This window comes from Berghia stephanieae, chromosome 8, assembly GCF_034508935.2.
Source record: "Berghia stephanieae isolate SIO BIC M18660-M18661 chromosome 8, UCSD_Bste_1.3, whole genome shotgun sequence".
Classification (NCBI taxonomy): Eukaryota; Metazoa; Mollusca; class Gastropoda; order Nudibranchia; family Aeolidiidae; genus Berghia; species Berghia stephanieae.
In genome coordinates, this window is record NC_088367.1 from 34,050,571 (window position 1) to 34,066,505 (window position 15,935).

General features: G+C 35.1%; 2 protein-coding genes and 2 long non-coding RNA genes across 4 annotated transcripts in view; all 4 read right to left on the reverse strand.

The window, feature by feature from the left end:
- The window catches only part of LOC144978555 (uncharacterized), a 69,289-nt gene that overhangs the window by 28,330 nt on the left and 25,024 nt on the right, over nucleotides 1-15,935 (reverse strand). The window lies entirely within an intron of this gene.
- The window catches only part of LOC144978554 (uncharacterized), a 42,510-nt gene continuing 26,618 nt past the window's right edge, over nucleotides 44-15,935 (reverse strand). Inside the window, exon 6 of the mRNA XM_078924767.1 lies at nucleotides 44-551. Coding sequence (XP_078780893.1) covers nucleotides 386-551 — 166 coding nt within the window. The 3' untranslated portion in view covers nucleotides 44-385. The remainder of the gene's footprint in view (nucleotides 552-15,935) is intronic.
- On the reverse strand, nucleotides 3,714-10,229 carry LOC144978553 (uncharacterized). Its single transcript, XM_078924766.1, has 2 exons — nucleotides 10,150-10,229; nucleotides 3,714-8,278 (listed from the first exon to the last, which is right to left on the reverse strand). Exon 2 carries the CDS (start codon nucleotides 8,038-8,040, stop codon nucleotides 6,757-6,759), a length of 1,284 nt encoding a protein of 427 aa, XP_078780892.1. The 5' UTR covers nucleotides 8,041-8,278; nucleotides 10,150-10,229; the 3' UTR covers nucleotides 3,714-6,756.
- LOC144977837 (uncharacterized) lies at nucleotides 10,316-12,607 on the reverse strand. The gene is made up of 3 exons (XR_013646411.1): nucleotides 12,398-12,607; nucleotides 11,183-11,244; nucleotides 10,316-10,366 (listed from the first exon to the last, which is right to left on the reverse strand). It is a non-coding gene; the product is annotated as an uncharacterized LOC144977837 (long non-coding RNA).

Sequence of the window (15,935 nt, forward strand, 5' to 3'; positions counted from 1 at the left end):
GTACCAACAGACATACCTAAGGATAAAAAGCAGATCTCTTAAATGTATCAGAAATGTAAAATTTTATTCATCAACAGAACACAAGATTGAACATAAACCACTATGCATTGACAACATTGAAGCCAATATCAAACTATTCTCATCATCACCACATTCACACCCTTGCTTTTATTCTGATGTACATTAAATAATAAAATCTGAAGTTACATGATATTCTTGTATTTTTTCAATCATAAAAAGAGAACAAAAGTCGAGTGACATCAGTTAATGTACATCACAACCTGTTAGCTACAGGAAAGATAACATGAATTAATTACTGATGCAAACCATTGACCATTGTGAATACACATTTTTTTTAAAAAGGCAAAAATATAAAATGTAACAATCAATCTTTACTGTTACTACGACTTCGAGATCTGCTACGATCACGGTCACTGTCTTCCCTTCCATTTCCCTGGTCATTGTCAACATCCCTGTTCCCAATGTCATCAGCACCATTTTTCTGTTCCTGTACTACATCCTTGTCCTGCCTCGGGCTTTTTGATCTAGACCTGAAAAACAGAAAGATCAACGATTATAATGAAAGCTTGATAAATCGAGAAAGGCAGGCCAGAGAAAATGTCATGTTATCTAGAATAATCTACAAATCCTTATAAAAAATGTCTCCAGTTCAAAATTAAACGAAATCAAGGAAATCGTGTTTGTTCTTTTATAGGGGTTTTACAGTGCTTGCAATATTCTGAGGTCAATTCACTGCCAGTAAAAAGAGAGATAAGATGAAAAGTAGATCTGATGTTAAAAGCTCCAAAGAAAAAGCAAGATGAAGGGGACTGGTTCAAATAGGGAAAAGAAGATATCACAAGCAATCCATAATTCTCTAACAGTCCCATCAAGGCACAAGCAAAGAATCCCACTATTAAGGATACACTCAAATGTTTACAACAATATATATACATAAGAGAGAGATGATTTATAAGGGAAAAAATATCATCTCTCTAAAAAAATTACTATTACATTTGATTGTCTCTCTCTCTCAGTTAAGGATTCCCCCCAGGACCAGGGAAAAAAAAAAAAAAACAAAAGAAAAACCACCCATCTATCTCAATCCAACATAAAAACAGAGAGCAACATGAATAGGGATAACATATGGGGGATAAAAGGGGATAAGACACAGCAAGAGTGGCCTCTTTGCCCACCATGGGCAGTCAGAAAAAATTATCCAGTCATCAGTCATTTTACAGTTTCATTTTATTTTTTCCCAGGGGCTTCCACAAACCGGAACTGGGATTGAAATTGGTAAAAAAATCAGAAAGAAATGAAAATTAATTTTTAAAAAGCTGAAAATCCGGGTTTGGTCGGAAGTCTTTCACCATTGTATAGGGATGGCTGATTTGTCAACACTTTAAAAATTTCATTGGAATTCCAGGAATATTTGTAACGTAAAATATACAGGGAGACTCAATATTTTGGAGGGAATTTTTCAGCAAACCTCAAAACGTAAGCAATTAAGGACATGATCAACTTTATCATATCTAATAATAGTAATAGACTACATTTTTCCTAACGCACATGCTACATGAACTTAACTTCACTAAAATGTACATTGTAAACATACTGCCCCTCATTTACATCTATCTAATTTTACTGTGGCAATCCATAAGTATAAAGAGCATAACTGGAAAGTTGCTTTTAAGAACAGCAAAGATGTAAATATGACAATGAGAACAACTAATATCATTACCAATGTTGCTACAACCACCACTTCTACCACTATAGACTTTTTCGAAATTTGAAACTCTGGACATGTAACTGACAAATGAAATCTAACTTAATGACGAAACCCTGTCTACATTTTAAATCTTATAAATTTCAATTTTGGAAAATTGTACACAGTAAGGAAAAAGAGTTGGAATGCCATGTGATAGGTTTCAAAATGCCACATGACCAGACTTCTAGTGATGCAGAAAATCTGGACAAAAGCCAAGACAAATCAGGACACGTGCATAGAAACCAACACGAGCTTAGGAAATGTCAGGTGCATCTCCACTACTTATTTTGAGGTTGCAAAATCTTAATTGCAAAATATAATATATATATATATATATATATATATATATATATATATATATATATATATATATATATAATATATATATATATATAAGTATCAATCCACTATTAAGGTGACCACTGTGAAATGCACCAATTGGAGGACCAAGCATATGTCTTGTTCAAATTGATTAAACTGTTCAATCTTTGTTCAAATGAGTATAGTTTGATTCCCTACAATGATTTATGAACACAATTCTGATGCTTGATGATCACAATGGTATATAGAAAATTACTCGGTCCCCCTAATGTTTTACTAAGTGTTTCTGTAGCTTTAAGGAGACATTTGGTAAAAACATGTTTTTAGGGAGACCACATTAAAAAACCCTTTTAGGGAGCCCAGTATATGTTTATATATGTGTATACCTAAGAGTGCATTTTCAAGTGAGCTACCACCAAATTGTCTAAAATAAAGTAAGTCCTTAAGATTAAGAGCTTCATGGCCATAGTGTCGAAGCTTATCCCAGTCCCAGTGTGCGTAGAGTGAAGTGGCCGAGCAACGCATTTACTAACTCCTGGGAAGGTCCATCCCTCAGAAGGGGCGCTCAGGGAAATAACCTGGGACTCAAACACGGCAAAAAATATTCCCAGTTGCTCCGTGCGCCATTGTTTTTGCAGTCCCCGACCCCTTTAGAAACCTGACGACCCAGGTTAAGATCAGAGATAGAAGGGACCAGGCAGAGGAGTTTATTTGTTGTTGTTGTATACCACTGAATGGACTTGGTTTGTTTTGTTTTTAAGGGTTTTACGGCGCTTGCAACACATTAAGGTCATATCAGCGCCAGTAAAAAGGAAGAAAATGGGATAGTAAAAAGTTCTGGAACTACAATTAGAGCACCCAAGAAAAAGTAAGGCAAAGGGGATTTGTTTCAAATAGGAAACAGTAGATTCCAAGAGCCCACTATCAAAGTACTTTGAGATCACCTAAACGTCTCATTCAGACACAAGCACAGGTCCCAACAAAGAGGGATACACTCAAATGTTTACAAAGCATAAATAATATGTAAACAAAACAATAAAGAGCATAACAGACAGATGATTTACAAGGGAAAAATATAATCTCCCAAAACTCGAACTATACATTTGACTGTTTCCCTCCCAGCCAGGTCCTGGACAAAACCAAGTAATCCCATCCCGAGACAAAGACAGAAAACAAGTTGGAAAACAGACATAGGGGGATAGAAGACGCAACGAGTACGTCCCTGCCCATTATGGGAAGTCGGGAACCCCACCCAGTGAATGGAGTTGGATGGATAGGACAGCAGATCTGATGGACACAATGAACGGCTTCAATCAACATCTCATTCACTTTAACTTGCACAATGCTTGCTTTGGTTTCGTGGTAGACAGTTCGTCTGACGCCCGAGTTGCCAGGGTTCGAATCTATATTTGTGGCGATGCAGAGTCATTGTAAAAGTCTCATTTACAGTCTCACTTGTGTTAATTGGAGTACGTTACTGAATTGTAACAACGTTGTTCTGTTCGTGTCCATATAAATGTACTACCAGCTGCACGTTGAGCTCATTGTGGGTTTTATGATACATCAAGCTCGTGTAAAATTACATTTACATTTGACCGAAAAATGATACATAACGATAGAAGTCTACAAATCATATTGCAGGTTTATTTCAGTTCCAAAAGCCATCACAAACATTCATCCACTGTATCACATAAGTCTTTGGTCACCAAATAAAAGCATGAAGTTTGCTATGTGTACAGTGCAACATAAAAGGATAGAAACAGTTTTACTGATAAAACCCTCAAATGATAACAAACCAATATGTTGTTGCTGGTAAGTTGCTTAATTGCATTTGTTAAAAAGCATAAACTGTGAAGCAAAAGTGTTGAAAATCGTTTGAATAAAGTTTAATGCAAAAAAAAATAATTCTTAAGCACTTTATGCCGTTCTAAGCTGTCGTTGCTGCATTTTTTTTCATTATTAATTATTATTATTCTGATTAAGGATGAGGAGATAAAGAAAGAATGAAATTAAATGCACAGAGGTGTCATTTCTTGACAGTCGCCTCTAAAGATTGCAACTCTTAAAATTATCATAAAAAGAATAGTGAAATTTTACATTAGGTATCTAGAAAATGCTGAACATAAAGCTACATTGGCCAATTAAGTTAGGGTTAGTAGAAAGACTTTTTATTCTGCCATATCTGATTCTTTCAGATAGTTCTACATAGCTGCCAACTTTTCAAAAATAAAATAAGGAACGCTCATTTGGCCCGGGATGAGGGACGATGTGTGCCGAAGCCCCCCCCCCCCCCCCCCCCCCCCCCCCCCCCTTCATCGAATCGCAACATATAAAAGTCAGCCTTTTTAATTACTATTACTAACACTAACAAGTTTGAGATGACAGAGGCTAGTCCAAATGTTGCTCAATTATCGGGTTTAGTACCAGCACATTTGAATCGTTAAAATGACACTTTCCACAATGATTGTTGTTTTGTTTTTAAGGGTTTTACGGCGCTTGCAACACATTTAGGTTATATCAGCGCCAGTAAAAAGGAAGAAAATTGGATAGTAAAAAGTTCTAGAATTACAGTTGAAGCATCCAAGAGAAAGTAAGACATAGGGGAACTGGGAACAAATAGGGATCAGATGTAGATTCCAAGAGCGTATCACCAATGTACTTAGTTTGAGATCACCTATAAGTCTTATCCGGACACAAGAACAAAATCCAACAAAGAGGAACACACTCAAATGCTTACATTATACATTAAAAAATAACAAATATAGTAATAATACATAACAGAGAGATGATTTACAAGGAAAAAAATATCATCTCCCAAAACAATAAATATGCATTTGACTGCTTCCCTCCCAGCTAGGACTCCGGCGAGGGCCAGGAAAAAAACAAGTAATCTCATTCCAAGACAAAGACTGAAAGCATGTTGGAAAACAGATATAAGGGGATAGAAGACACAGTGTGTACCTCCCTGCCCGCTATGGGAGCTTTCCACAATGAGATCAAAATTCAGAACGGACAATATAAAGAAAGAATTCAACTGCCTCAACTTTGATAAGGACCAATACACAAGAAGCACAATTGTAAAATAAATGAAATAACTTAAGATGGTTAGAAATGCATAACTACCAACCTGGTACATCACTTGAGAGGGCGTTTTGGGGTAAAAATTAGGTGAGTTCAGATAAAAAGTAGACGATTGCATATATGTTTTCTTTCATGCAACATAATGGTCTGTAAGTAGTATACTATAATAGTAGTTATAGTAAAATGCACCTCTAAATATTAGAGAATTCCTACTTCTTTACTTTGACAAGATAAACACACCTAAAAATGGAGTATACTTATTTTTCTTGAACCTAAACCGTTACAAAAGCTTGCTTGAAAAAAAAAAAATTAAAATCAGATGAAGATGTTTTTAAAGGGATTAAATTTATATATTTCATAAATTAATAAAGGGAAATAATCATTGTCATCTTTAATCAATATAAGCAATTGATTTTCTTATTGAATACCTTCCAATCAAAAAGGTGGATTTAATTTTATTCTTAAAATAATATTTGTAACAAATAGTGAAAGTATCAATACTGTCTTAGAATATTCAAAGTATATCGAGGCTAACATCCATATCCTATGCAAATCTCCAATACATTATGAAAGGTTTGAGTAAAATACAGGCGTCATATAAACGAATGGAACTTTTTTAATTGTTGAAAATCATTTATGATAGAGGCATAATTCAAATTAAAGAGCTACACAAATGGAGATTATGCTCTCACTGGACACCAATAATAATGATAATAATAATAACAACAATAGTAGTAGTAGTAATAGTAATAATAATGGATCAATAATAATAATTCATTAGGCTCACATGGCTTTTTTACCACAAATTAGTCAAAAATTACAAAATACGGATTTTGAACTAAAAATAAGCACTTACTGACTCAGGAAGTCAAATACGGAACAAATCCGTTTTTAACAGAACGGTTGACAGCTATGGTTCTACAAAGCATTTGTCTCTCAAGCTGAGCAAATGAATGTTCATATAATATAAAAAAGGATATTGCAATGATGAACAGATTGTACTATATAAAGATAAAACGTTTTTGTAAACCCCCAAAATATGTCAATAACACTATACAATACAATGAATGTAATACAAATCAAATTCATGATTGTCATTACACCGATTGAAACGCTCTTTCCCTTCTATATTTATTTCTTTCATTAAAAATCTTTGTCTTCACCAAACTAATTAGTGTACCTTCAGGGATTCCTTTTTGTGAAAATACCCTGTGGTGTTTTAAGAACAGAATAATTTCAGACTTTCTAGGTAATGATCCCCTTGAACCATGTGCTGAAACATCTTCGACAAAGTTTTTAAAATGACTTGACTCTATCTGTATCCTCATCTGACCATGACATGTATCTCCGATTTTTGCTTGAATTCCTCTTGGGTTCAGTTTGTTTTGAAGAACACGTAAGCTGATTTGGCACTCCTGCTTCACCATCAAATATTTCTTCTTGATTTGCAGCTGTTACTATGGATGTTCCAAAATTTGCATTTGAGTCTCTATTCACTACAAAGTCATTTGTTTCAATGTTAAAATTTCCTTCCCCAGTGACCGATGCTGAGTTATCAATTTGACCCAAAAAATGACCAACTTCTGTTATTTCTCGTATTGCAAGTGGACACTGATAAATGTTTGATTGATTGATTCACTGTGTCCCATATGTCGATAGAAGACATCTCTCTCGTGTTGTGGGACATCAAGTAAGGCAAATAATGTCGAAGCTCGGTGCCTGAATTTATCAGCTATTAACAACTGGGGTTTCTCTAAATCCTTTACTAAGGAAGTGACATATTTGATGGCAATGTAACCACTTACATGATCTTTGGATATTCCTGTATTTGGAAAAAGAAATGGGTTGTCTGAAATATCAACAGCTTTACGCTCCTGTGCAAGTTTCCTTAAAGGCTGAATTGTGTCATTGGGTATCAACACAGGGACCAACATCTTGCTTCCCTTTCCAGACTGATAGGCCAGCTTATACTTCTCAAGTAACGCTTTTTCCAGAGGATCAGTGACATGTTGTACAAGCTGGGGATCAACCCATACACCTGAATCTGCATCATTCCAGTCTTTTAACAACATCCTTGCGGGTTCTCCGCCTCTCCTCGCATTAAACATTGTAAGCCTAGCTACGATGACATTGCGAAGCCTAACAAACATATGTGAATCAAATAATTGATAATCATCCTCACAAATACGGACCATCTCTTCAGTAATAAATTGCCGTAGCTTCTTTATATCATTCTCTAATGGCATCTCTTTGGGTTTTCTCAAATTTGTTCTCTTTGCTTCACATTGAACTCTGGCTGTAAAAAAAATACTATCCCAATTATAATCCAGGACAGCTTTGAACAAATCTATCTCTGCGGATTCTTCCATTTTGTTTTGCATTATATATTCCCCTTTTAAGAAATTAATTAACTTTTTCAATATAAATCCAATTGAAAGCTTCAAGCCTGCTTTCAATGTCCCATCCTCTTTCAAAGTCATTTCAGAAATGGTTTGCGATATTTCATTAAAGTTACAACGCTTCACCACGTCCTCTCCAGAGAAAGAAGGTTGATTTGTTCTCTTCCTAGTTTTTAAAATCAAATTTCCTAAGATGCGTAAATCACTCATTATAACTTTTCTCTCCTTCTTTGAACTTTTACTCCACAATTTTGTTCCTAACAATACTATAGCTTTGTCTGATCGACACAAATTTCCCACTTCATCATTCCGAAATTTGTCAAGAATATTCTCCTTTATTTCTTTACTTGCATTGGGAGCCACGGGATAAAATTTTACAACCCCAGTACACAGAGCATGCTCAGTACTACATTTCTTTTTGTGTTCATAAACCCTTCGTCCAGAGTAAAACCCCTTACAGCCAGCACACATAACAACTTCATGTGACCTTGTGCTCTCTCACGCATAACTATTGAATTGTTTCTAGTGTTTGAATAAAAAATGCCCTTTTTCTTGAGATTCTCCATTGTTCTATCCCTTTCCTTTACAGGCTGTTTCATGGCCTCTGTAACTTCTGTCTCATCTTTGTGTTTCCTCATCAAATGCCTTGAGAGTTTTGTTTGCAACTGTCCACAGTATGGACAGGGTCTCCTTGGCTTTTTGTATTTCTCTGGAAAAAAAAAGAAGAAAATAAAGCACATCATGCTATGAACTATGAAAATAAATCAATAGACAGATCGTATGCACATCAGCTACATGACAGCGATAGAGAGGAATAGCATTCCAAATATTTAAGGCCTGGACAAGTAACTGTCATAATTCCTTCTTGTTATATACTTTTCTACCATCTATTCCTTTGGAAGAGGTATGTTAGATTTGTGGAGACCTCTGCCACATAACAAATCCAGTGAAAAGACGCCATATTTTTGTTTTGAAATAGAAATAAATAGATCAATCCACCCACTTCACTGGGTTCAGGGTTCCCTCTTCATTATAATCAAAATATGAACATAAATCGGAATAGTAACACATTGAAGTCTCATCTGAATACATAGATTGTCCTTTGTTGTTTCAGCGAAAAATCAGACAGAATGTCAAAAGAATTTTAGGTTTTTCCCCAACCACCCCTTGGAGGGATCAGTATCAGCGGAATGTTTTTTACGTTGAGCAACAAAATTTACTCCAAATGCTTCACTCGACCCAGGCGGAAAAGCAATCAAGAATAGACCCAAGTCCTATCCAAAGACTAACATTTCATTTAAGTTTATTGTAGGCCCTTGGCCAATCGACAAAATTCAATTCACATAAATTATTTACAACAATCAGAAATTAATTATATCAATAATAGTAATAGAATGCAATGAAGGCAATATCATAATAATAATAATAATAATAATAATAATAATAATAATAATAATAATAACAGTAGCGGCAATAAGTAACAATTAATATAGTAACAAAAGTAATAATAGACTATAGTTCATAGTCATAACAATGACTTTCTTTGTCATTGAGGGAGTGAGAAAACATCACCGGCTGGCAGAACAAACAGCCGACATCAATCAAACGTCCTCCAGACCGGTTGAGCATCGGCTTCATTAATTCCTTAAAGACTTCCCCCCAACTGCCTGAACGATGCTGATGCCCAGACAACTTAATCCTGATTTATATTTTGTGGGAATGAAATATGACATGTATATGCCGGAAATATTTCAATAACAAACACACTGTTCAGATAGAAAATATTTGAGTCTTGCCTTTGTTAATTGACACAGGTAAGTTAGGAAAATAAATGCTAGTAAAAACGATCAGCAAGTTCGTGAACACTGCTTCTCAACTCGAACATATGTTTTCATCAAATCTACACACATCATGTTGTGAGCTGAATTTTAATGATCTCAGTTGTCATTGAAAGGACACCCAAGAATTTTAGAATAAAGAAAAATATTGAACCTGGAAGTCAAAAGGGTTTGTAGCACAGCAGACATTATCAAAGTATAATTTTAGTATCGACAAATTAAAAAGAAAATGTGCTTTTCTTTAAATGCTCCCAATCATCATATACTGTTTAGGTTGCAAGATTAATAAAAATGTTATCTACTCTGATTCTCGTTAAGTTTCCAGCTGGTCTGTGAAAAAAAGCCTTAAGCATCATAGAAATACAAAGAAACAGTTTTAATATATAGATGGGTTGTAACAAAAAAAACCATTTTAACACTTACAATACAAGCAATTTAAGTCTATTACAGACAAAAAAAACCCCAATAAAATAAACATGAACATTTTTATGGCTGGTTTCACTGATATCACTCACACATTGGGGTTTCAGATTCTAAGATGTCCACCCTATCAAATTTGGATTTGTGCTTGTTATGTAAATGGTAGCGTATTTTGCGACGCAGCACTGCCAAAACAGAAAAAAATGCAATAACACAAATGCAGCACCATGGAGGGGGTGGAAGTTTTCTTTTAAAAGGAATGGGTAAATTAAAATTGATCCCACAAATATCAAAGGAGAAGAATGACAAAAAAATGACTCACCATTGCACGTAACACGTTGGTTTGCAAGTGTATAGCATTCGGGTTGAACCTGGGTCCCAGACTGGCAACGAGGTTCAGTCTGTGATAGTTGTGGATGAGGCTCTGACTGAGTTGGGGAATGAGCACTAGGTTCCAGAGACAATGATGTACTCAGCATTGGGTACCTCACAGAGTACGTAGAGGAATCAGACTCGGAGTCAGCAACAAAATCGGGACCCTGTATATTTTGTGGAAAAGATGACAGATCAATCAATTTATTCATGTTGACAATAAACATGAAGAGCCATTGTTTAATAATCCAACTAAACAATTAGCTGGTTAATAATGCAAGTATAATAAAAAAGAGTTGAGAAAGGCAGACATATTGTCTAAGTATTTAATATGTTCAACTGTGCTTGGATAAATATAGATACACCAACCAGGGTTTCAGTAAACCGTTTTTAACCAACTCTTTAAATCCTACACCAGGACCAACAACTACAAAACAATTTTTTATATCACTACGATTCTGGACATATAAACGGTTGTCATTGCAACAATATGAACTTCCTAACCTTGCAACTGCAATATAGTTAACAAAAAAAGTTGATAAACATTACGATGCAAGAGAATTTGGACAAAATGCGAGATCAAAAGTATAATCCCAACAGAAGCTATTTTAATTTTTCCTGGAAACGCATCATTTTCACATTTTGTCAAATAAAAAACAAACGACTTCAAATGTGAATGGCTCATCAATGAATATCACTTCAAAATATAACGAGGAAGGTTTAAAATAGTGTTATTGTTGGCGAAGTCCACTGCAAAGAAAAATTTTTAACAACAAAAAACTAGGAGATCTCACTGGTGTAAAACAGTGTTGTCCTTGTCCTGAAATATTGTATTGCGCCTAACAGACTGCAGGTCTCATCTTTTGTGGCAAATGTGTTTTGTCCACCACAAAATATGGTGATGTGAAGCATTTTGAGCATGGTGCCAACTGTGGATAAACGCTATACAAATGTTATGATTTTATTTTAATGTACATACTTACCACAAATGAATCATGTGATATGGAACTTTGTTCTGCATCACTTTCAGGCTCTGAGTTGGAGTCTATATAGAAAATAAAAACAACAAAAAAAGCTGAAGACTATCATGTGCAAGTTTTTCTCTAAACTCTTAAACAAAAAATCATGCCATCTTATGCTGTAAAAGGATTTTTTAAAATTATTTACCTTATGACTATTGTCCTTTGGAAAAAAGAAAATTAAGTCCGAAACCTTCTGGCTATTTTCTTTTAAATTTCAAGAACGTCAGAGTTGGCAAGGGAGGACGGAAATATAATTCCAGAAACCAATCTGTCTATAATCATATCCATATGATAGTTTTTCGTTCAAGATTCAGGTACAGTCCACTTAGGATAATCGCAATACCTTGGGATCATCGAAAATGTTGGGATTAACCGAAATTCAGTTTCCTGTCCACTATTTCAACATTTTACACATTATTGTCAACTCAAACCAGTAAATAATATTCTTAGTCAACCACATATAGAGCAATTTGATTGAAACAAAAACCATATGGCAGCCCCGTGTAGATTTGTCAACCAAAAGCAGCTATGAAGCAAGCCGATATCTTATTCAGATTGGAAGAAGTTTCAATCTTTTTTCTCAACAATTCAACATTTGTCAGAGTTAAAGAGATTAGCCTTAATGAGAGACAATAAGCTCTCACCAAACTCATTGGTCACAATGCACAGTTGTTAATCCTAAAACAAAGGATATCGCTCAGTCTCTCTTTATAACTGTCATTTATAACCTGTTGTCAAGATTATGACCAGCCCCACCCCTCTTCTATTTAATGGCCACCGATGACGTCACAAACCCATACTGCAGAGCCCCGCCCTCTTTCGACTCTAACAGAGTGGTGACACACTACTGTAGCATTAAATCCTGCTCACTCTCGATTCTTCAACCTGTCACGATTTCATCCATGATGAAATTTAATCATGATATACTGTTTGATTTCTTGAATTTACCACTTTTTAAAAAACCGAAGTTTGTTGCAATTAACCAGTGACTTTTATATAGAATTATTTCCATTGCTTAGGAAATATTGTGATTAACCGAAAGTTGCGATTAAATGAGTTGCAATTATCCGGAGTGGACTGTAATAGTATTACACATCATGACTCAAAAAAAAAAAAAAAAAAGCAAACTATGTGTACCTCAATGTTATTCATTTCCTCATCAAATTACATTCTTACCATTAACATCATAGATCACATCAAAAGGGTTGTCTGGATTGACAGCAAGACATTTTTCAGGATTTTTAAAGCTCAAATCTCTCTGATCTGAAGTTACAAAAGAAATAGCATATTCTCAACATTAAACTATGATTTTGTGATGGCTGTGATATGGCATACTGTATGCATAAAGCAAGATGCAAAGACAGGTTTAAGTTTAAATTATTTTATATTCTTTTCAAAAATCCATTCTAGTTTTGCCAAAATAAAATAAACACGAGAAGTGTTGAGTTGGATAGCGCTAAAACTAAAAGTAGTAGTGGTAGTAGTAGTAGTATTAGTAGTAAACGACAGATCTTACTCACTAGTGTGAATCTACAGTCTACAGAAGTTCCCGAATTATCTGACTCCACTTCCAAATGACTGACTGACAAGTGACAATCATCAATCGGTGTGTGATGTCTACCCTATTGAAAATCTTAAATCAACTGTGATGTAATAAGAATGGCCAATAACTTACCATTATAATTATCTCGGTGTCTCTTCAATGATGCCTCCAGCATCAATTTACCCCACGATGCCATAGACGTCTAGTTTGGAACTCAGCAAGTGACGAAAAAATACTTGCGGCTATAGAGAGGACGTCCGTCGGCCACTCTCTTTGTAAGTCAGTAGTCAGTGGTTATCAGATATCCTTGGTTCTTGAAAAATATAGAAACACAGCGGTTCATTTAAAAAGACTCTTTTGTAGATCAAGTTATAATGTTAGGTATTGCACTTTAAAATCTCTTCAGACATAGAACGAGTCAACTTGACGTCTAGACCAAATCATTTCGAAGATCGATATGGCAACAGCAACGCCTGGAATGGAGGATTTAAATGCGGCATCTGACGATTCTACTGCTATGACAGAAGATGCTCCATTTCACGACGTCGAGATGGCTTCAACTGGCATCAGGCATCAACATGCTACTCAATAATGGGTTTGATGAAGCGTTTGACTAAGAACTAAAGGCCGAGCTGATAACTGATAACCACCTACTACCGACTTGCAGAGTGAGTGAGTGCCGAGTGCCTCTTTATGCGCGAAATTGACTAAACATACGTTTCACGAAAAAAAGAGTTACTATGTTTGCTTGTCTCTTGTCACCAAGATAAGAATCCGGACCAAGATTCGATAAATCTGTTTCTAAAAATAGATTATAATTCGTATATCTTGTTCATTCCTCAGTTCATCAACTTTCACACAATTTTATATTAGGTTTTCATTACTATAAAAATCCATATAATGCTCTAGAATTTTAGAGAAAATTTCGGAAAGATATATTGCCTCACTATTGAAATATATCGATGAAAACACTGGTACCCCTATTGTACTTTTTTCAGGCGGTCACCTTATTGACCAACGTGAAAATTTAGGCATAACTCTTCTTACTGTGGTGTTTAACAAATAACTTCAATACTATGATTTACAATTATATATCCTTGACGGTTGGGTTGACAACCTTAAACTAAAAATAGAAAAGTGAATGTGCTAGAGGTCAAATCAATAGGGGACCGGATTTTGGTCTCCCTATTGGTAAAGTACTGTAAAATGAACTAATAGGGGTACCAAAAGTCTCCCTATCCGGTATTAATACATATATATATATATATATATATATATATATATATATATATATAAAATATATATATATATATATATATATATCAGTGCATGAGAAAATCAGTCGCTTGGTGAAAATTTTGGATTTGCATTTTTTTGCATTTTCTGAAAGCATATACTCCCCTGAGCATTTTAATCTTTATTTGAAGTAAATCGGGTGATTTTTCATGAAGTTATGGTCAGATGAATGGGTCAGGGTCTGGAAACCTTATTTTGAGAAAATGGCTCTCAAAGTTGAGATAGCTTTAATCAAGCATATTCACCCCTGTCAGAGGAAATGTATGTGTATTTTATGTTGTATACGTAAAATATAGAATTGACAGGACCATATGGAATTCCTTCCAGTGTCAAATTAAAGCATAACGATCAATTTATTCCAACCAAATCATTTATTCCACGTCTCATAAGTCATTCATGCCATGTTTACACTTTGTTTCATTCTCAGTCTCAGTCTCTGTCATGACAATCGAAGCTCTTCAAATATAATTTCTTGATTAATGTTCAAAACCAAGAGAGATGGTGTTACACAGATAATCCATTTCTAATAGATTGAATTTAAATTAAAACATTAAACACGTGAAAACTTAGATTAAATCGAAGACAGAAGGGGGGTGTGTCTCCCATTCTTGTTCGAGTGGTATCGACTCATCATCGTCTTCCAAAGAATCAGAAAGGGTATCTCTGGTGCTGAAATACTCTTGTATTATTTGGGAGGTACTCTCGCTTCGAACAACACCCCCAAAACAGATTTTAGTGGCCTGGTTGATAATATTTGCTACTTGAGCGGCTTCGGCTGATGTTGTTTCTGTACCATTTTTGTTTGCGGATGTGAAGGTTATGAATGTAAACAAAGACTAGACGACGGATGGCATTGTATAATTTTAATGAATTTTGCAGAAAATACAAGTGCATTAATTAAAAGCATATGTTGAGTCGATCAAGGGAAAGATAAAGAAGGCATTTGGAGGGGAAAATGTTTTTTTTTTTCGATATGTGAGTGCATTGTTTTGTGCCGTGACCCAGATTCGTCGAAGTCACTCGACTTCACTCGACTGGCCATTGACGAGTCCCGAGTCATGGATGCGCACAGGTTCTCACGGTCAGCATTCTTTATGTATTCATTCGCACTAGGTTTCAATGGAAAGCCAGGGGAATCCCCTTTAATTTGATATGCATTACATAATGGATTCTTAGAAAACAAATGTCCGTTCCGCGAGATCTAAAAATGGGAAAGATATCGAGCGACTTTTCTCAAATTTCATACTTTTTCAACTAGACTAGCTGTAAAAAATAATTAAAATAAAATATTTAGAAGTGAAATTAAACTTTAATATTTCACGAATATGTATAAAAATGATTGATTTAACCATTTATGACAAGAACTCATTTTTGATAAAAATTGACCTTCGAACTAAAATAGGCAATATCTCAGCTCGAAGCTCTTCACCAAGCGACTGATTTTCTCATGCACCGTAACATATATATATATATATATAACCAATAAAGTTTATCATTTAAAGTATTTAAGTTTCTGAATCAGTTCACAAGCCTGAAGACAGCTGGGGGATTGATTGTTGACTAATACTGGTATTATTGTCAGGAGGATTTACAGGTCTCATACGTTTGTTTGTTTTTAAGGGTTTTACGGCGCTTGCAACACATTTAGGTAATATCAGCACCAGTAAAAATAAGAAAATGGAAGTCAAAAATATTCTAGATTTACAATCAAAGCGCCCAAGAAAAAGTAGGACAAAGGAGTATTGGTTCAAAGAGGGAACAGATGTAGATTCCAAGAGCATACCATCAATGTACTTAGTTTGAGATCACCTTAAAGTCTCATCCAGACATCAGCACAGGATCTCACTAAGAGGAACACATTTAAATGTTTACAGA